The sequence below is a fragment of the Seriola aureovittata genome, chromosome 9 (genome assembly GCF_021018895.1).
Source record: "Seriola aureovittata isolate HTS-2021-v1 ecotype China chromosome 9, ASM2101889v1, whole genome shotgun sequence".
Taxonomy (NCBI): domain Eukaryota; kingdom Metazoa; phylum Chordata; class Actinopteri; order Carangiformes; family Carangidae; genus Seriola; species Seriola aureovittata.
Genome location: NC_079372.1, coordinates 21,304,102 through 21,325,850, shown reverse-complemented (window position 1 = coordinate 21,325,850; position 21,749 = coordinate 21,304,102). Strand labels below are relative to the sequence as shown.

At 39.2% G+C, this 21,749-nt stretch overlaps 1 protein-coding gene across 1 annotated transcript; it reads right to left on the bottom strand.

The window, feature by feature from the left end:
• Positions 1–114: 114 nt before the first annotated feature.
• Positions 115–20,610, bottom strand: hck (HCK proto-oncogene, Src family tyrosine kinase). Its single transcript, XM_056384093.1, has 13 exons — positions 20,332–20,610; positions 11,795–11,934; positions 9,973–10,006; positions 9,192–9,285; positions 8,914–9,009; positions 8,457–8,560; positions 7,488–7,637; positions 6,407–6,559; positions 6,130–6,312; positions 5,502–5,578; positions 3,591–3,744; positions 3,144–3,275; positions 115–2,866 (listed from the first exon to the last, which is right to left on the bottom strand). The coding sequence occupies exons 2-13, from the start codon at positions 11,924–11,926 to the stop codon at positions 2,664–2,666; spliced, it is 1,512 nt and encodes a 503-aa protein (XP_056240068.1). The 5' UTR covers positions 11,927–11,934; positions 20,332–20,610; the 3' UTR covers positions 115–2,663.
• Between the last annotated feature and the right edge of the window lie 1,139 nt (positions 20,611–21,749).

The following is a 21,749-nucleotide window of genomic DNA, read 5'->3' as shown; positions in this document are numbered from 1 at the left end:
CCTTTATTAAAACAGTACATGCCCACAAACAAACACATTAACGTGTAAAAATATATATGTTTATATATGTATCTAGCATAGTATTGTTATATAAATACACATTTGGATCAATGATTGCTTGTAAAACAATTTATTAGAAAATTTCCATCACAGTTGCATTGATCCAAGCGTCTAATACATTATGCAAAGGGATTTATATGGATGAGGAAAAACACACCTATAAGTGTCCAATGCTAGGAATTGATTCAATAATGTGTCAATAATGTGTCAACGCAAAATTCTTTCACATATTGTTGCTCACACTTCTCCCTAAATGAATAATAATGAAAAAAAAAAGTCACCTCAAAGGACAAAGAAAAAGAAGGATAGAAAAAGCTTTTCGTTTTCAAAACTCATTACATTCAAGGTAGAATGATGCTCAGAACAGTACTGTTTGCACAAATAAATAAAATAAATTTTCCAAACAGAGAAAAGAAGGCAAAAAGATGTGAGATGTATGTATTAGGGGTGTAATGATTCTGGGACTGAGACCGTGATATAGACATCCAGCAACCCACCCCACCCCCACTGCTGCAGGTACAACTTGAAGTCTTATTACATTAGTAATTTATCAAAAACTGTTTCTGATTTCACAATTAACTACAAGTTATTTCATGCAAAGCATGAAATTATTATTCTATTTAAACTGACTATAGTTGTATAATTTGCTCTTATATTAATATTACACATTACACCTATTTCATTGTCATCCAACTGCATGTCATGTGACTTTTGATCTAATCATGATCAAGTGACCATGCCTGCGGTAAAGGTTAGTTTAATTAGCTCAAGATGGACAATAACCCTGAGACTGCACACCCCTGGGCACATTAAAGTCAGTAGTGTAGGGAACCCCCCCCCAGAAAAAAAAGAAGACAAGGTCTGAACCAAACTGGATTTGATGAATCATTACACCCCTTGTATATATTAACATTTAACCTAATATATAATGGATCAAAATAATCAACAAGCATTATTCGTTAATGTGGCTCCACATTAAAGACACTATTCCTAAATACTTGCATTTATATGCTTTTATGTTTATCAGACCACATGGAATATATAAATGTTTAGTCTGAAAATGGAACAACCACTGCAAAAGGCACTATAGAGGAGTAATGCTGAAACAACCCACAGTAAAATGGAAAAATATCAATAGAACATAAATAGTCTTGCACTTTGTATCATCCACAGTACCCACTCTCCCTTTACAATGTACAACACTGTACATTTAACAGTTTTGTTTGCCAAACCTTTGATATCAACACAGTATTATTGGAGCTGAGCACTGCAGATATTTCACTGTGAACATGTGTGTTGTGGTTATACCTTCCTTTTGATGGATGCAAATTGTGTGCTGGAGCTTAACAGCTAAAAATCCTTTGACTGTCACTTCTTTCAGGCCGTCAGTTGTCTGTTTGTGAATATGGCCACGTATCTTTGTACTGAGTAATATAATATTTTGTGTGTGAGAAAGTCATACTTTTACAATAACATATACTGGACACTTTGGCCTCATACATACTGTAAATGTTATGTAGCCATACCTTCAAAGGTGTTGGAGTGTTAGGGACTGTACAAAAATTATACAGCGGGTGAGAGCAGAAAAATGGGAGAGCTAATTGGCTTTTGTTTTTTCTTCAGGAATAAGTAGTTCGAATATTATACGGCAGAGTGGGACCTGCTTTTTTCCACAAAATCGGTTTTATTTCAGCCTTCCCTTGGAAAAGTACTGTATCTCAGTTGTGCCTGTGCACTGGCAGGGCTTATCCAAGCACATTTGTTATTTTCACTTATACGTCTAGAGAAGAGTCCTGCACGAGTCCCGTTTTACAACCCACCTCTCATCTGCAAAGCTCAGTAATGCAAATGACCTGTTACCCACAATTATATCTAGATAGAGCATGTGTACTAAATGTCAGGCCACATGTTTTCTGTGCATAATGATGTGCAGCTTTATCTCACAATACAGTGATCCACATTATGTGTGCAATCAGTAGTAAAACAAAACTGAGTGCAGCAAAAGTAAAAAATAAATTATGTTAAGCATTATTTTGTGGGTCACTTTTTATATTTGAAACTACATAAGTAACAAACACATATATCTGTCTTAACTAATCACTACTGATTTACAAGAATGCCAAATGATTAATGGTCGGTTTTGTGAGGATAATGTAGCTGTGGCCATATTAGCCGATGACCAAACATCATCTTACAGTATCTATTGTGCTGTGCCCCTGACCGAAGTATGAGGTAGGATTGTGTTGTCAAAATATTAATAATATCAATAATAATATTTGATATGTATATTGTATTTATATTTTGCTCTCTACTGTCTCTGTAATATGGTCTCTACTCCAAAAAGTTCTAATTCAAAGGAAGGGGGGCCCAATGAAAATATTCAAAATGTTAGGCAGGGCCTAGCTTCATTAAAATAACAGACGTTTCAACCCTCCCCAGTAATTTTTGTACAGTCCCTTGTTAGTATATATTATGTGTGTGTGAATGTGAAGGAGAAAGAGAGACCGTAGCAGTGCAATTTAGACTCTCTGAACTGCACTGCTGCATGTAGAAACTGGACTGGCTGTAAAGTATGAATATTGTAACAGAAAACATGTTCAGTCTCAGGGCTGCTGCTGGTACTGGCTCTCTGTGGCTGTGTAGAAATCCTCCAGGACGCTCTGCAGGTATTCAAAGGTGGGACGGTCCTCAGGCTTGTTCTTCCAACACTCCAGCATGATTTCATAGAGTTCGGTGGGACAGCTGTCCAGGCGCTGCATTCGGTAGCCCTTTTCCAGGGAACGTATCACTTCTGGGTTGGTCATCCCTGAAACCAAGAGTATGTGGTCGTGTTAAGAGAGACTACAAAGCTACAACCTCTTAAAAATGAAAGAGAAACATATAATGGGCTGTCCTTAGGTGACTTGTGAGTGACTTAGGTGGCTGGGATGCTAACTTTGTGGCTATATTCAGTTATGGGACCACTCAACTGTGTCCATTTAACAGAGTTTTAACAGAGTTTAGGGACAAAACTGTTGTGCACTAATTGCAAGTGTAAGGACATGCAAATTCTATATCAACGCTGAAATGAGTGATCCACTTACCTGGGTATGGTGTGCGTCCATAGCTGATAATCTCAGTCAGTAAGATGCCGAAAGACCAGACGTCAGATTTGATGGTGAAAGAGCCGTAGTTGATGGCCTCAGGGGCTGTCCATTTGATGGGGAATTTGGCTCCTGGTTATTTGGGAAAATTGCAAAATTTGACTTTGTTATTGAGACATTGCTGAGAAGTTTCCTGCTGCTCTCGCATCCCCTCAAACACTTCCATCCTCTGCTCATTCAGCTAACCACACAGCAGGTCATTCTCGTCTTCACTCACGCTATTTTTGTCACTCGTGTTGTAATCCGACATCTATCTGACACAAAGTAATTTCCCCCCAACTGATGAAATTGTGACTGCTCCCATTTCATCATTTCCCCAATTTCCTAATCCCTTCTGCTGCTGTGTAGCCACTTCACCTGGCTGAACAATATGTGACTGCGTCGTACCTTCCCTGGCTGTGTACTCGTTGTCCTCAATGATACGAGCGAGGCCGAAGTCGGCGATTTTGCACACTAAAGCCTTATTGACCAGGATGTTGGCAGCTCTCAGGTCTCTGTGGATGTAGTTCCTCTGCTCAATGTAGGCCATGCCCTCTGCGATCTAGAGACAAATAAGTCAAAACAACAGCATTATCAGCATTTCCTTGTTTAAACAAACACGTCCACGCTCTCAGACATACTATACCTAATAGACTTTCTTTAAGCTGCTATGTTGCTTTCAGTAAATTGCACTGCTGCTAATAACAGCAGACATTTAATATAACATGCGTGAGGTGAGGATTTATTCACACGTGTACCCTCTCCCTTTAGCTCCTTTGTGTTAGCACTAGATAAGACCAATATCTCTGACTATCTGATGAATAATTTAACATCACCAAATCAGTCATGGTAGGATTGAATCAAAATAGGCAAATCTAACCTTCTTCCTCTTCCCTTCCCTCTCTGTTTTTTTTGTATTGGACATGAAGTACCTCATGCAGCAAGGTGCTAACTCCCTTATAAACTCACTCAATCATTCACATTTCCAGATTTTCTATAAGAGGGAACTATTTGGTCACTGTCAGTGTAACTCTACACATACCAACCACCAACATGTATAATGTAGACATGTCATTATCTTTGGTAACCTTCTGACTTGTCATCTAGGACCATCATCTAGTCAAGCATTGAATTTGGCCGAAACTTTGGTTTATGACTAAATAGTAAACAAATTACATTCTTATCAGCTTCAGCTGTGCACTGTGTTTATGGCTAATTAGCCACACATGCTAAAATGGTGAATATGGTAAACAATATATCTGTGTCCTAATTCAGGGGCTGCATCCTTTCGGGACTGTATTTGAAGAAGGATTGTGTCATAGCGGTGTGACTAGGCTGTCCCATTTTCAAGGCTCATTCAATTGCGTCTGAGAAATGCGGCCTTCTTTTCCTGGGAAACAAAGGCTCCAACAGGTGGATCCTTCGCAGCCCAACTTATCCCAAGATTCATTGCACTCTGGTCATGAAAATAAATGCAAATGATTATACTTTTAAATGTAAGTATTAATAGTTTCAGCTCAGTTCAACAGCTGATGATACAACTGTAAAAAAACAAGGGTATTAAAACCTCAAGTTTTTGTTACGTGTTGTAAAGGTTGCTAGGCAACAGGAGCGGTGCTTTGCAACGCAACCATAAGAGAGGGCAAGGCTGGTGATGCGAAGAAAAAATCCTCCGTATGTCAGACCGTCTCGATTCGGTTCTACAGGCCACACCTTGGTATACCTCATCCTCCAAAGGATGCAGCCCCTGAATTGGGACACAGCTTATATCTGCTGTGTCAGCATGTTAGCACTGTTATTGTGAGTATGAAATAATAATAATAATAATAAATTGTGATAATAATAATAAAACTGGAACATCACTTTGTAGAAACACCTTTGTAAAAAGTAAATTCTCAAGAAGAAATACATTCACCCTGTGGTTGTATAACACAAAATGTCAGCTTTTGAAGATTTTGTAAATACATTTATATTTAATTTCCCTTTCTATACATATATGACCGACAACTTTATAGTTCAAATATTCAATATTCAACCAAGAGGTGGCGCAGTTGGATCATAGTGGCTGGTCACAGTTAAAAGTGTGTCACACCAATGACACTGCTTCCTTATCCACCTGTGTTTCAGCAGTATTTCACACTGGAGTATTTTTCTTGCAACCATAGTGTATCAGCAAAAAACTGTACGTCACAGAATTACACAAATCTTAACACAATCCTTATCAACAGAAAAATACACTACTGAATTCATGACAACATGAAACAGCCAAACAACCAGAGGATCTGGTTTGGCAGGTTGACGAAGGACAGTGACTCTCACCTGGGCAGAGAAGTCGATGAGCTTGGGGAGCTGGACACGGTTGCCCTCATCACTCTTTAAGAAGTCTAATAAACTACCTGCAGGCATACATACAAACACATCAATGAACACACACCTGGTAGGAAAAGAACCCCCCCAAAACTATAGATATCCTTAAAACAGATTCAATCACCAGTTATGTACAGAAAACGCTAAATGAAATAAACCTGCACTGAGATTTCATTTTCCCGTTCCCTTTAGTTTATTGCTCAAATTTCTCCCAACCTGTTTTGTCTGAAGTACCTCCACTGTCCAGTCACATGAACTTGTATTATACACCATTACTGACACCACCCATCATGTTCCAAATACGTTCATGTGAACTGATGTACACTGACGTTAACACCAGCAATTATAGAAAAGTCAACACTGTTACAATAAAGCCTGTACTCTTATCACTTGTAGCTGACTACAGTATTTTAACAATTTATCCATTACTTTTAGCTGAGACATCTCTGCTTGCTACCGAGTTTTCGCACACTCTCAAATGCATCACAGATGTTCAGGTGATTCATTCTGCAGATTTAGACTGGGGCAGTGGCGTACTTCAGCCTCTTGGGGCTGAATGCACACACAAACACATGCATACCCTTCTCCATGTACTCCGTGATGATATAGATAGGTTCCTCCTTGCTGACAACAGCATTCAGTCGGACCAGTTTGTCGTGCTGCAGCGTCTTCATCAGGTTGGCCTCCATCATGAAGGCCTCCACTGACATGCTGCCGGGCTTCATGGTCTTCACTGCCACCTTGGTATGCTTATTGTACGTAGCTTAAAGTACAACAATAATTAGCATTAGAAAATGAATTGCTTGCTTCCTTTTTCAATTAAAAACTGGATTTAAAATATTACAGATCCATCTCACCCATCCAGACTTCTCCAAACTGGCCAGCACCAAGCCTCTTTTCCAGTTTGAGGGATGATCTTGGGATTTCCCAGGCATCTTTCTCCCAGGGCTTCTCAGGTTTTGGGCTCAGGCACGGGCTTGTCAGGGTTTGGCAGAGGCCATCTCCCTGCTCTGGAATAAACAAACAAAAAAGGAAATTCATGATTTGATTTTGATCATCGAAGCCATGAGAGGCAAGTGATTCTTTCTTTTCCATCAGGATTTTTCTAAATGTTTTTGTAATACTCATTTTGGCCACAAGAGGCTGTGAAGTATTTTTTTTTTCACCTGCAAAACCCCTGAGAAGCAAGTGATTTTTTTCAATTTTTTTTTTTTGGCAGGGTGTTTCCTTTCCCAAGTGTCAGCCCGAACAGGCTGAAGTACACCACTACCTCAGTCTAACTAAAAGCATTCATGTTTTTTTTTACTCAGTGATTTTTAATGTCTCCATGTTGTTTGTAACATTACTGTTACAGTAGAAACACAATCGGCAAAGTCTTTCTGCTAGAAAGGCTTTATCAGGTGAGATAAAGAGCTTCAATGCCCAATACGTTTCTAATTAAAACCACCTGGAAAAAAGATCTATTTAGACCTGGGGTAGAGGTGCAAAAAAATTCTTCACTTGCTTCTCAGGGCTTCCATAATTTCTAGTGTTCAATGTTGTGAATAAGAACTGTATTGTTCTTATTTGTAGGGAATATATATGATAATTCCACAAATCTATTCAATATAAGTTTGGCAAAAATGAAGAATATTTTCAGGCTGATGCTACTACTAATCAACAATTAATACATGAGCCTGACAGTGTTTCACAGAGGATGGCCGGTTGGCCAGCAGAGAGTGCTGTGCATCACACATCCTGTTTAGTGGTGGAACACAGATGGAGCAAGTCACTCTTTTCTAAGACCATTAAATGATTGAAATACGAGACAAAGTTTGTTCCTTACATCATTTTAATGAAGACAGGCAATAACACCCAGGTGGACTACTAAAACACACAGCTGTGAGGAGCTCAGATCCTTCACTAACAAACTGGGGAAAGTCTGAATTCTGAACTTACTCTTGTAATGGCTGACCAGGTCCAGCAGGGTACCGAAGGTGATGCGGGGAGAGATGTAGAATCCTCCATTGTCCAGCGTGCGGATCTTATAATGTTTAACTGTGTCAGCGGCCTGTGCGTCGCTGTCCCTGACAGACAGAGAGTAGCTGCCTGTGGTAAGACAGAAGGAAAACAGTGATCCGTAGGGGACTTTTTTAATGCTGACTCCGGCATTTTTTTCACTGACACTGTCTTAGATTTTTAGATGATTCAACATTTTAAAATTGTAATGTTTTTATGTTAGCAAACTAAAGGTATAAAGTATTTCCCACGGATGTTTTTTCTTGCCTGCAGACCAACATGGGGCACACTCCAGTGATTTAGTGTTGCACTTAATGAATATTATGAAAATACATTTTGAAGACACACAAAAGACAGATCAAACTCAGAGTTTTAGTCTCAATATGGGTCAAGCTCTGAAAAAACTGTATCCTGTGTAATACAGGCCTAGTCCCAAGTCCAAAAAATGTAACGCAGTAATATCTAACTCTTAAGCACTACATTACATGCACCAGCAAGTCGCTGGTGGTTTACGGTGGGTTTACCGGAGCTGTTTTGTTGAAAATTGTCGCATCTGGAAGCATTGCTGCGGATGATGGGAGTTTTGTGAAACCATTAACAAAGATGCTAAAAAGCTCTCAGAGCAGGGGGGAACCTCAGAGTCCAGTTATAATTCTCTTTGTCACTACAAGTGACACCTTTCATATTACACATCACACTTTCATCTCTTCCATTGTTAACATTATATATGGAGAAGATCACCTTTAAGGGCCAGTTATAAAAGTTATTAGCCTGTTAACCTGAGTTCGTAGTACTCTGTGTTTGTATTGTACCATTGCAGTTCCAATGGCTAAAGATGTGTGAGGTAGTTCATTTGCTTGATTTGTCAGAGGGAATTTTTGTTGTCAATAATTTCTTTAAAGGACTCACCCTTGGTGGTCTCACTGTCTCGGATCATGAAGGATCCTATTTTGTTCCCAGGGGCCAACAGCTGCCTCTCGGCATCTTTCCTGCTCACGCCCTTAAAGAACCACCTCAACAACAGGAAACAGATTGGTTAGTACAGAAACTTCCTAACGGCTTTGCCTACACATGCCTTTATTTTCCATATCATACTGCCCACTTTGTTTCCTTGCACATTTTCAATTTGTGAAAAACTATAAAATGTGACATCTAAATAGAGAACATGATGATACTGCAACTATTTATAATGTTATAATAATAATAATAATAATAATGATAATAATATCTAACTTGACAGCCTCTCAACACCAAAGGTGTTTAATTGAATTATTTGATATTTATAGTCAGAAAAAAAAACAGTTGTTACCAGTGTGATATTAATCCTAATCATTTACATTTGTTTTGTGCGAGTTTTTTCACTTACTCCTCGGCCTCCAGAGTATCTTTGGCCACATAATTACTGGGGATGTAGCCGTCCTGACCAGTGCTGATTAACATAGCTCTCCACCACTCCCCTGATCTACAGAGGGACAGAGAGAGAGAGAGAGAGAGAGAGAGAGAGAGAGAGAGAGAGAGAGAGAGAAATGTGAATATTGAAGACAAAGACATAATAAACCACGTACTTCACCAGCTCAGAAACTAAAATGAATTTCTATCCCTCTTACAACCGACGCACGAAAGAATAAATGATATTCTACTTACTCCTCTAAGATTCTGAGCTTATCTCCCTTCTTGAAGCCGAGGTCTCCGTCATGAATGGCCTCGTAGTCGTACAGTGCCATGGCAATAGTCTCTCCTGCAGCGAGAAAGGCAGGAGACCACATGTTGATATAGATGTGGTCCTGGTACAGTGTTGAATGTGTATCGTTTGTTTTATTTTGTTAAAGCTGTTTACTTTCTACATGCTGAGAAATTGAGGCTTGTAATGCCGTCACTCAATAGATTTCAAAATGATGATGTAGCTGAAACTACGCACGCTTTTCTTGGCTTGTGAAAAGTCGACATTTGAAAGGAAGTTTTTCAGTGACGTGAGAGTGATTTTTTATACACAAGTCTGAACTGCATTTGTCTTTGTTACTTACACTGGGTTCCCTGTACTTTGACTATATAACTGACTTCCTCATAAGCTTGATAATAATAGCAGCAGGGCTTCTGTACACTGAAGGCTTGTGTGGTGAGGCAGTGAGAGGGGGCTATCGCTCCATACCCATGCACTGACTCTACTTCCTCTGTCTTTTACACATGTTGTGTCGTGCTTCAGACAGCGTCTCTCTGTGTCTAACCAGCACTGACCTACATGACACTGTTTATGTGGCTTATGGCGGAGATGAAAAACCAAGGTGAGAATTTAGAAATAAACCTGGCGTTGACTGAAACTTAGAGGGACATTAGTTGTTGACTTTAACAGTGGATGCAGATTTAAGTCGAATGCATACTGTGTGAGTGGATGTACAGTAGTATGTAAACAAAGATTGCGACTCACCGTCTGATGCGTTTGCATTGGATGGCATTTTGCTCTGCAGAGAGACAGAAAGAGACACATTTATGTCAAGATATTAACCAGTACATGTATATATATACATTTTTTCCATTGTGAATACAAAAATATTGATTAGTGCCGTTTTTAACCATCTTAACCATCCGGGGCTTGGGGCATAGCTGAGAGCAGTAACTGCTTTGTTGTGACATCACAAAGCTACAAAAGTCCTGACAGCTTGCTTTAAGGATCTTTTTTGGAAAACACAGTATGTGCATTTCTCTGTGGACTGAGCACTTTGATACTTTCACAGTATTAATATAGAATCTAGACCTGATCTATAATCAAAAAAGATGGAAATCTCAATTTTTACAATATGGGACCTTTAAAATTTGCTTTGAAGCATTAAAGTGGACTGTCCTGCAATATCCCAAAGGATTATTTTCTACAAAAAAGCATGGCAAGACTATATTTCAACCAAATCCTATCAATCAATAATATTTCAATTTTTGCTTAAATTATTTCAGCCAGCACAGCTGCAAAGAAAACAGACAAGGAACAGAGGAAGGAAGGACTTTGTCGTATCAACTTTAATTATCATGATGTTGCTGGCAGTTATCTGTAGTTCAGAGTTTGGTTTTCTGTTCATCAGAAATAGTTTGTTCTCAACAAAGTTCAGTATAAGGCAAAGGCATAATGAGCTGAGCTGTGTAGAAACCAGACAGCCTGAATGACTGACTGTAAATATGAGATAACATATCATAGGTGTTGCTTAATTCTTAAATTTTGATTATGTGTCCCCTGCCTTAGTGCTGTGGTTCTGCTTCTGTCACTTCCTCTTTCTTCATTGAGGGTGAAAGAGGTGTTACAGTCAGCACACAGGAAACAGTAGCCAGAGGAACCGCGCTTAACACGAAGCGGCACTGCTGCTTTACCGATGACACAGATCAAAGTCTGGCCAGTATGCAAACTCGCAACAAGCCACAGGAATGTTTTCAGAGCATTCGTCAGTGCTCATTTATCCTCTCCGAGAAACACAGGAAAACTGCCACCTATCGCTGTAACCAGTGAAACTCTTCTCTCTTTCGTACCATGTCACACTTTCACTGTTTCTGCTTTTGATGCTATTAGTCTTCCTCATTCTTAATTTAAATCCAGGTGTGTGTGTGTGTGTGTGTTTCTAGTCAGATACACACTTATGTGACTAAGTCGATGTTCAGTGATGGAGAGTCACCATTTTAACTCCACTACATGAATCTGTCAGCTATAGTTACTAGTGACTTTTCAGATGAAGGAGTAACAACACATTTTTAGAGATTAAACCAGTGGCTCCCAAACATTTGTCATGTGACCCCCTGAAAAAACAGTATCTGGTTTGTTTGTCGTCACATTCAAGACTCGAAGCGGTAAAATTATATAGAGAAGGAGAGAAGATTAGACAAAAATCCAAAAAATGAATAAAAAACATGTTCATCATTCATCATCTCACGACCGCTGAGATTTAGCTTGTGACCTTTTGGAGGGGATCAGATGCTTTGGTTGGGAGCCACAGTATATAAAGTATCTAAACTCGCCTCTCCTGGGGCTGATTTTCTGCAAATCAGGTACTTTTACTTTTGATATCTTAAGTGTATTTTGTTGATAATACTTCCTAATACTTCCTCTACCAATGAACGAGTTGTACTATAACAGAGCATTTTTAACAAAGCAAAGTGTAAATGATTCATTCTCCATGAGATTTCATGATTTGAAGTTGTTATTTGCCATATGATGAATACCAGCTAGTGACTTTTCACAGATCATAATCTGCCACAACGTTACTGCTTACAGCTTTGCTTCCTGAGTTTCCTGTGGTGGGGTCTTTGACATAGTGGGCCGTCTGTGCGCGGTTCTGCAGCTCATCGTTACCCGTCCCTTTGCTGAGAGGCTCCTGCTCCTTCTTTGAGCCCACACAGCCCATGGTGCCTTCTACAGGAGGATAACAGAGGAGAAACAGCAAGACGTTAGGGTCTGTGATTATCAACAGGAAAATACCATTGTGATGTTAAAATGTTAATAGTCTGGCCTATTTCACATCGCCTTATAGTGACTAAATTATTCAAAGAATAGTGGAATGCTTTGGAGGTCACACTCATCTAAGGCTGAACATAAACATAAAGTGTGCAGTACAAGAACCCAGAGGATCAATGCTGTGAACGCATTATAAACTAGTTTATGATAGGCTGATTAATAAATAAACAATTAAAGCACAAAATGACCCTTGAATGCGACAAAGTACACTGTGCTGATCAAGTATTATGTGTCACACACGACTAGGAGTGAATATAAAACTAGTTATGTCCTGGCATTGTAGATGACTTGAAATAATCACTAATTTTCTTACTTGAGATACAGAAGTGTTTGTGTTTTTAGAAAACAGATGAAAAGACTACCGCACCTAATATCATAATAAATGGTGGAGATAACAATCCAGAATAAGTTAAAGTTCAGGTTAGCAGCTCAAGGCTTTGTTAGCTGCTACTGGTAAAATACACTCAAATCTCCGACCAAACTGTCAGCAGTCAAGTTGGACTGTGGGTAATGTAGGCGGTAGTTAGTTATTAAACTGTGCATCATGAATCTGACAATGTTAGAAGTGTAATGCTAAACTAGTGGAGTGCTATTTTAATCAACTTTTTAAATCTTGGGCCTATTTTGCTAAGTTTAATATAATAAAAATGGATACATTATCTATTCTGTAGCTACTGGACATTTAGCATGCTACATTCATTTATTTAATTTATAATATAATAATGGTAAGTAAATATTATATTTACTGATTATTGGGCCAGTGTCGCTTGTTTTATTGCTGTTTACGTATGTAACTGTGTTCACACACCCACGTGAGGGATCATCAGGAAATAAAGACGTCAGCCACATCATCAGTCTGACATGTTGCACCCTGTATTGTTTGGGCATTGTGCACGGATTAATCCCATGCTGATTTAGAACATGTAGATTTACGATGATCTGGTTTCCTCTAGTGTCTGGTGTTGCAAACTGTGACACTTTATCTCTTTTCAACTGTAAATCTTGTGAAAAGGGAAAATCACAAGATGTTGTTCGATACTCTTTGCCACAAAGGGAAGACTGAGAAGACAAAAATGCCTATGGCTCAGTCAGTCAGCTGCATGATTTTTGGGATTCTGGATGCTTCTGAAATTTCTGCATCATTGGCATTTATTCTTAATAGATTAGATTTAATGGATTTTTAAAGATGTCAGCAACACAACTGCTGCAAAATTGACTCTTATGCATCATGAGTGCTGCATGAGCAACACTGCAAGGTCTTTCTATCAACTGTGGCGATAAAAATTCTTTGCACACAAACCCCCTTATCCATCTGTAACATCTAGGGAATACTTTGTTTTCTCTTTGTGTCATTTTGTATCTGCGTATACATGTAAATGTGCATGCAGTTATGTGGAACAAGGTCTAACAGGAGCGAGAACAAAGAGGGAACTGTGACGGCAGATAGAAGTTGTGTTTTACTGCACATGTTGGCTCACGTTCATGCAGAGGACAGAGTTATAGTTTGTAACCGATCTCTCTTCAGCTCAGAGAAGGAGATTATTGCACTGAACAAAGGAAGTAATGTTCATCAAGAGCATTAAATGGTAGACCCTGTTACCACGCCAATGGATGCACTATAATTTTAAAGGTCAGATATTACTATGAAATGACTAAAACTACCACTGGTATCATCAACAGATGTGTCGAATCACAAACAAAAGGAAACAGCACTGACAGAACTTAAAAAGTTGATCTTGATAAGTTCTATTATAAATATCTACAGTCTTTACATTAAGCATTAAAGGTCTTTAAAGGTCTGTTTTAACAATTAGACTATAGTTATATGTGTATCATTTATGTGTGCCTATTAAACACAACTGTGTTAACAAAATAGTGTTGATTTGATTTTCCCCCACTTTTCTTTTTGTCCCAGCCACATATGGTCAGATGTTGCTCCTATTTGCTAATTGTTTGCTATTTGTGGCTGAGCGCAGATCAACTCACCAGGTGGCGTGGGATCAGATTTAGTGAAAGTGGCTAAGATGCTAAGTGTGGATCTTAATATACCATTGCAGCTACATTCACAGGTTATACTGTTCACACTATACTGCTCTTTTACCAGCTAGTTTCCTTGTTCTGGGGGAGCTAGAGAAATGGAGGTATTAATCAACTTAATATTTTCACAGTTTTTATTTAACACCTCAGTTTACAAAAAGCACATAGCACAACTGAAACCACTGTGGGACCTTTAACATGCAGCGGTAAGCAATGGAAAATGTTTCGTTTGAACATTTAGACACAGGAAGTTCCAGCGTTCTTGAGGTCAAAACTGGTTGTGTTGATGTATTTGCTTCCTTTTTCTGTCAGTTCTGAACTTGTTCCTCTTTACACGTCTAATCAAAGAACGGCCAGGTTTCTCTGGAGAGTTTTTATTTCTATATTTAAAGCTCAGGAGGCTGTCAGTAACGCATCGTTTGTCGCTGTAAAAATTCCATTGTAATTGATTTGTTCCAGTTTGTGTATAAACAGCTACAATAAATGGCAAAGGCAAAAAAAAAACTGGCAGCTCTTAGTGAAGACGTGTGGAGTTTATAGGAGATTATAGAATAATTCTAATTGTGTGATCTCAGTGAAAGGTGAAGCGGTGCATGCGGGGTGAGGGAAAATTTCAAATTTTACTCATTCGGACTTTAACTGCAGGTAAAATTTTGATTTCAAAGATTTATACACAAAACATTATGCAAGTAAAAACTTGCAATTACTATTTTTTTTGAATATCTTCATAAAACATGATGTATCAACTATTTCTGATCAGAAATAGCAGAAATACAATGGATTATTAGTTACATCATTTAATCTAGTTCTATGATCTGAGTCAGAATATCTTAATGTGACTTGATAGTTATAAACACGTCTTTGCATATCTTTGAATGTATGAGCTGGAGCCACACTGACAAATTGGCCAGGTCAGGTGATGCTTATTACAGATCAGTAGTGGTGTATGTTTCAGTTTTGGGCCGATAAGCTGATAAGATCGCCTGATAAGTATAACACAAAACGTCAGCACTGAAGTTTAAGGTTCTCTAGAAATAGTGTCACAACTACAAGCTCTGACAAGTTTATTTTTCAGCTGTAAAATGTCCTGCCTAGTGTGTATCACGGTCACAGTACTTTTAAAAACAAATCTAAGGAATCCTAACAAGATTATGTTTATTATGTGTTTATGTAAAAACAAATTTTTATCAGCTAATATAACCTATTGTTATCAGATTTTTTATATCAGTATAGGGCTCAAAATTCCAGTACTGGTCAGGCTATAATATTGTAGACACTGGCCATATAAAAGGGCAGTATTATCTCTACTCCACTGGATTGGAGGGGATGATTCACCAGATGACGCCTCCTCTCTTGATAGGATTTGTAACTTGAAATTCTCCTGCTAATGGGTCAATACTTGTTCAAGGGGGAAAATTTGAACCTGAAAACATAATATTAAGGAACAGTTTTACATTCTGGGAAACGCATCTATTTGCTTTCTAGCAGAGAGTTAGACGAGAAGATCGATACCACTCTCATGTCTTGTCTGCTAAATTTGGTGTCAAGCTTGGCCTGGCATAAAAACTGGAGTCAGAGGGAAACAGCTGACCGGCTCTGTTCAAAGGTTAACAACAAAATCCACCTACCAACACCTCTAAAGCTCACTGATTAACATATCTCATTTTGACAATAGTCCAGGAAATAACCACTCCCAGAAAGAAACAGACAGAGCCGGGCTAGCTGTTTCCCCCTGCCTCCACACTTCACGCTATGATAATCACCTGCCGGCTCCAGCTTCATATTCGACATAACTATCAGGAAGAAAGCAAACCAGCACACAGCTGGGTCCAAAAGTCTGAGACCACTTTACCATTGGACTCAACAGCTGAGCCGAGAGTGAACTTCTCCCTTAACAACCAATTTTAGGGCAGGCAGCAACACTCTCCGTGACATAAACCAGTTCGCCTTTGTGCAGAAGGCGGTGTGACTGTGCAGCATAGTCAGAACGTGCTGGTCTGAAAAGTCCACCATTCATCCTCAATAGATTCCCACATGCCCACACACAGGCTGAGACCTGAGGAGAGACCTGAGCACAACACCTGCCCTTTGCTCTATATTAAACTGGAGGCGAGTACAGTAAAACCAGAATGGCCATTCTCACACCTACAGCTCTCTATAGCACGTAAAGCAAAGACCAAAGTGGAAACATATCACTGCTCAGTCATGAGTGATACTTAATGTGTTATAAGGTGTTATTAAGGTGACACTCGTCTCTTCTGGGTTTAACGCCTCCCTGAAAACTCCCAAAGAGCACCACCACTGCAGAATGAAGCTGTGGCAGTCCCCATTAAATAAGTTGTGTCATCCTCATACACAATGAGTGGTTATGGTTATTATCTACAGCTGAACGCCATGACTTTAAGAAAAAAGATGGAAGTTGGTGAAAGAATATTTTTATGCCAACTTCAGCAATTTCCACTCCTTTGAGTTGAGGATTTGAAAGATATTACTAACAGTTTCGTTTCTGTGCTTCTGTTTCTTCTCTCTCATGTTTGTTCTCCTCCTCTCTGTGAGTTATGTGTTCCTGTCCAGACAAAATCACCCTTAAAAATAGACCTCTGACTACCAGGCTTCATGCCATCAGTCTGTTGAATCAAGTCCGGGTTCATTTCACAATAATGTCTAAAGGAAGATCAAATGGTCTCAAATCTCAAATCTATATCATTCATCACCAGATCTACTGTTTCTTAGTAAAGATAAGTCAGAATTTCCTAATTCTATCAACATGTGAATTATCCAGCATGTGTTAAAACTGCCTGAGAAATCAACAGGATTTCAGTTGTCTGCAGGAAATTTGTATCTTTTATTAACTTTCTATGCAACAGCGTCTTCTGAAGGTTCAGATCATCAGATCAGGTCACACAGCAACATCAGCTTCAATACTCAAATGTGGATTTCTAACACTTAAAGGTCCCATATTGTACAAAGTGAGATGTATACAGATGCACACAGATGTATTCAGAAAGTGGGCCTCAGGACTTATGTAACTCTGTTATTCACAACAAAGCAGTCACCACTCTCAGCCATGCCCCAACCTGGACACACCACCCAAACTTGCAGGATTTGGTTTCTGTGGTTACCTGAAATCTGCTATATTTTTATTTGATCACTCAGCCAATCAGAAGACAAGTTTTGAGCGTCTGAGTCCATGAGATAGTTTTTGGCTCTTAAAACCACAAATATAGCTTCAATAAAACACTGGAAAAGTGTAAAATATGGGACCTTTAACATCAATGTTTGCACATTTTGGGAAATACATGTATTCACTTTCTTGCAAAGAATTAGATGAGCAGGTTGACACCGCTCTCATGTGTGTATGCTAAATATAAGGCTACACTCAGTTAGTTTAGCACAATGACTGGATACAGCTTGCCTGACGCCGTCCAATTGTAACAATATGACTAGCAGCACCTCCAAAGCTCTTTACTGAAGACATTGTCATATTTGTTTGATTGATTATTGCCTAGCAACCTCATAGTGATGACAAGATTTCCTGAGATATGACAAGCTATGACACTTTAATTCTCATCTAACTCTTGGAACGAAACAAATGGGCCATACGTAGTAATTATAAGATAATGGTCTTGGGTCAGCTGATTTAAAGACACCATTATGTTTATCTGTCACATGCTAACATGTAATATAAGAGTAGCACAAGTAGATGAAGAGCTGAGCTGCGTTTCGTTGCTTATGCATTTAACTTTTCACTTGAAAGAGGAAGAACGTGTTAAATCTTCTTTCGAAAGTTACACAGTCACACTTTAAACTAAGCACTGTGCTATTCAAGAGCAGCGCCAATCTCTAAAACAGGACGGCCGTTGTATTCAGCCACACTAAAGACATAGCACAATGTCACAGCACCTTTCAGAAGAGCAGTGTTCACCTCAGCCTCGGTCTCTGTTCTGATAACAGAGAGCACAGATCTATATGTGAGCAATTTATTTTTACTAATAAAGAATTTTAAAGAGGAAGTGTGATTCTGTAATGGAAAGTTTAAGGATGAACTTACTAATCACTTCCTGATAAAAATATGCATTTCAATTTCAGCTGAATAACTGAATGTAAATAATATCATGGCTGTTGAGATCTTTGCCACTCCAAAATATGAATCAAAAAAAAGTAGTTGTCTCTTATGTCAAACGTGAGGTTAGCATAAAGGCTCAGTTCAGAATTATATAATTACATTATAAAATGCAAATAAGCAACACTGTAATCATCAGGCTGTGTGGTCATAAATCTACAAGACAGACAGCCACATTCAGCTTTCAGTGTGTGTGGGTAAGAAATAGGCAGTGATGCTTTGCTGATTTAAGTCCACAACACAACATGAATGATGACATACACTTTAACATGATAGACTTTCATATCACATCTTCATCCTGTGAAAGTGGCAGCTTACGTTCATCTGCACCACTGTACAGGCACCAGGTCGTTATTATATTCGTGTGTGGCAGTTAAGCTGAATGCCACAACTACACTGTGGCCTCATTAATGCAGGATCCCATGTGTTATTCTACCAAAAAAAACAACAACTACTAGGCCACAGTAACACAGTCTCTCAACGGACAGACGACAGGAATAATTCATGTGTGTTCTGTTATGAGGGATATTTTTTTTTTCTTCAGATGTAAATTTTGCGGTGGTGCCGAGCTGAGTGTGTACCTGTTTGGGACCGCTTCAGGCCATAACAACATCACCTGCCAGTCTGGCACGCAGCCAACAGGACATTACACAGAAAGAAAGAAAGAAAGAAAGACAGAAAGAAAGAAAGAAAGAAAGAAAGAAAGAAAGAAAGAAAGACATCTCACAGCCTTGGGGTATTACTTCACTTGCACTGTTATTGAGTTACTTATCGACAGGAAAAGACAGAGGACTCTGGACTGTTGAGTGTCTCCATCTCAGCATCGTCTTACTTCTTCTGTATGACATGACGGTATTAATCATCATGGAGCTCCAGCTGTGTCTTTGTGTCTGTTGTCGGCTCTGCAGATAACCTATATACTTTATAAAAGCTGAGACTGATAACTTTTAAAACGTACAGTTTAGACACTTTGTATATGAACATAAAACGCTTGTATATGTTTCATTATATAATTATATAAAACATTTTCATAGTATGTGTCATGTATGGAGGAATTTCACATCTGATTCACATCGGAATGTGGGTTATACGTGGGTTGTATGACATCTGCAGTTAATCAAACGAAAATTGATCAGCAACTATTCTGATAATTGATTAATCATTTATGTCAATCATCAAGAAAAAATGCCCAAAGTCCTCTGCTCCTCTTTCAAGGTCACAATTGAAAATGTCACCTTAGTAGTTTGTCAATATTTCCTGACATTTTATTGTCAGAAGGATCATTTGTTTAATGGTCATAAGCTGTATAATTCTTATAACAGGAAGGTGGATTTGACTCAAATATTCAAATTCTGCTGAAGAAACACTCCAGCAACCAACCATGAATGTTGGGTCTTTTGAAAATTTGTGGTTGCAATAACTCATTATGGCTGATTTGACAACATGTGGGGATGATGTGGCAGCAGGGTCGATTCTAGCTGGGGGAATTCAACAATGGCCACCAATATTATGTAATATCAGCATTTCTGCAGCGCACATTACACACTGATGTAAAGCTGTAATGTTAAAGCAATTCCCTTTAAGGAAAGGAAATGGGTGACCAATGAACCTTCACATATCTATATGCTTTTAAAGTGATTCAACACCTAAAGATCACAACTGAAACTAGACTGGTTTCTAGTTTAGTCTAGATGGACTGTCTAAAAATAACTCTCTTCTCTCTTCTTTCTCTCTCTCACGCACACGCGCACACACACACACACACACTAAGATAGAGAGATTAACAAAGTTCAAACCTTAAAAGACTTCATACTCATCACTTCACAGAACGTGATGTGTGGCGGCATTGAGAAGAGATTTAGGTTCAACTTATTTTCCATCACTTTCACACTCAGTGTTTGTGTACAGTGACTTCTGTAGGCGGAGGTTGTCTCAACTCAAAGACCTTGAAGTTCCTCTTTTTCGAACCCAGCAACTTAAAACTCTTCTTCTTCCCTATAAATTTCTAAATGTACATTAACTGCACAGCCTGTCCTTTTTTTCTTTTATTCTTACACTGATCTTTCCCACGCTTTGGCTTCCCCCCCTTCTCTCTCCCCACACACAAGCAAACCCAGATGAAAGAGGTCACTTACCGCTCTTCAACCAACCAATCACTCGGACTCTTTATTTCTCTGGATGTGTGTTATCTTCTAGATTCGTCTGACTGTGGCGGGATTATTCCTCATTTCTTTCATGTAGCTTCCATCCCCGTGCAAAGCCGCTTCTTTCTCTTCTGGTTAGGGTTGAAGATGTGGCCGGGGCGACGGAACGCTGCGCACTGGACCTGTAGGAGGAAGTTTGAGCTGTGCGCATCTGAAAAGAGGAACAAGCGCCACACCAATCGTACTCTTAGTTTCACTCGCGTTCTTCAGATGCTCAAAGCTCAAAGATATCGATGGTAAAACTGTGTTTTTAATCATATTATCTATTTATTTTAATTAGATGCGGCACTTTATTTTCCATTGTGTCTACTGATGTATTTAATCATGTAGTGGATCATTCTTCCTTAATCCAAAAGCCAAAAAGTGTAACGGTGACGCCTCATTTACGTCGCTGCTGGAGAAGAGGAGGGATAGAGGGAAGAATGGATAAATGGATGGATGGCCACGGGTGGGTGGACAGATGTGTGGGACTCATTTGCATGGTGTGCGGGACAGATCTAACATGTATTCAAATGATAGTTTGACAGCTATCATGCTCTCAGTGCGTCCTCTGGGTGGAGGCAGGCGGGAAGGATGCAGAGAGGAGGGGGGGGGGGCGTGGGCGGTTCAACAGCAGCTCAGCAGTAACACAGCTCTTCAACCATAATCCTTAATCAACAGTCGGGATTAGAAACCAAGTTCCCTCTGAAACCCAGGCTGTGGTGATGGGAGAGAGAGGGAGAGAGGGAGGGGGTGAGGATAAGAGTGAAATTAATGAGATGAGGGGAAAAAACCCAGAAAGGTAAAATGTGAGAGAGTTGAAACACTGGTGAAGGATAATACAAGATAAAAATAAAAAAAAATCATAGCATGGGGGATAAAGAGAGAGAATTTGTGTTTAGCATCAGTTCACAGCTGCAGATGACCTGACGGTGCCTCATGTGGGGGGGGGGGGGGGGGGGGTGCAGTCACAACGAGGCCTCAGTTTACGGCTCTTCATATTCAAACTTAAGGGGGAAATGAGTTGCTCATTAACCAGACTTAAGACCCACAGTTTAATTATTACACAGGGAATTACAACACATGTGGCTGTCATACAAATCCACTGACAGGTGTATTCATCAAGGTTTCCACAGGTTCTCTGAACCGATCCGTCTGTGATGCTTTATACAAACAACAAGGAAACTCGAGAGGCGACTGATCAAACATCAGTGATCCCACTTGTTTCAGCTCACTGCTACAGTCACAGTGCCGTCTTTAAATATTCTGGCTTTTCTTTTTTTCCATTTCCTCCATTTTGTTACTATTTTATACAATTCTATATAACGTCTTGGTTTCTTATTTCTGCTATATTTCCTCTTTGTGTGATT

What these genes read in the sequence shown, in the direction of transcription:
- hck (XM_056384093.1), bottom strand. Translation starts at nt 11,926, where the DNA reads ATGGGCTGTGTGGGCTCAAAGAAGGAGCAGGAGCCTCTCAGCAAAGGG. An exon ending in GATACTCTGGAGGCCGAGGA is followed by an intron (nt 8,561 to 8,913) that starts GTAAGTGAAAAA and finishes CCTGTTGTTGAG; the next exon opens with GTGGTTCTTTAAGGGCGTGA. An exon ending in AGACAGTGAGACCACCAAGG is followed by an intron (nt 7,638 to 8,456) that starts GTGAGTCCTTTA and finishes GTCTTACCACAG; the next exon opens with GCAGCTACTCTCTGTCTGTC.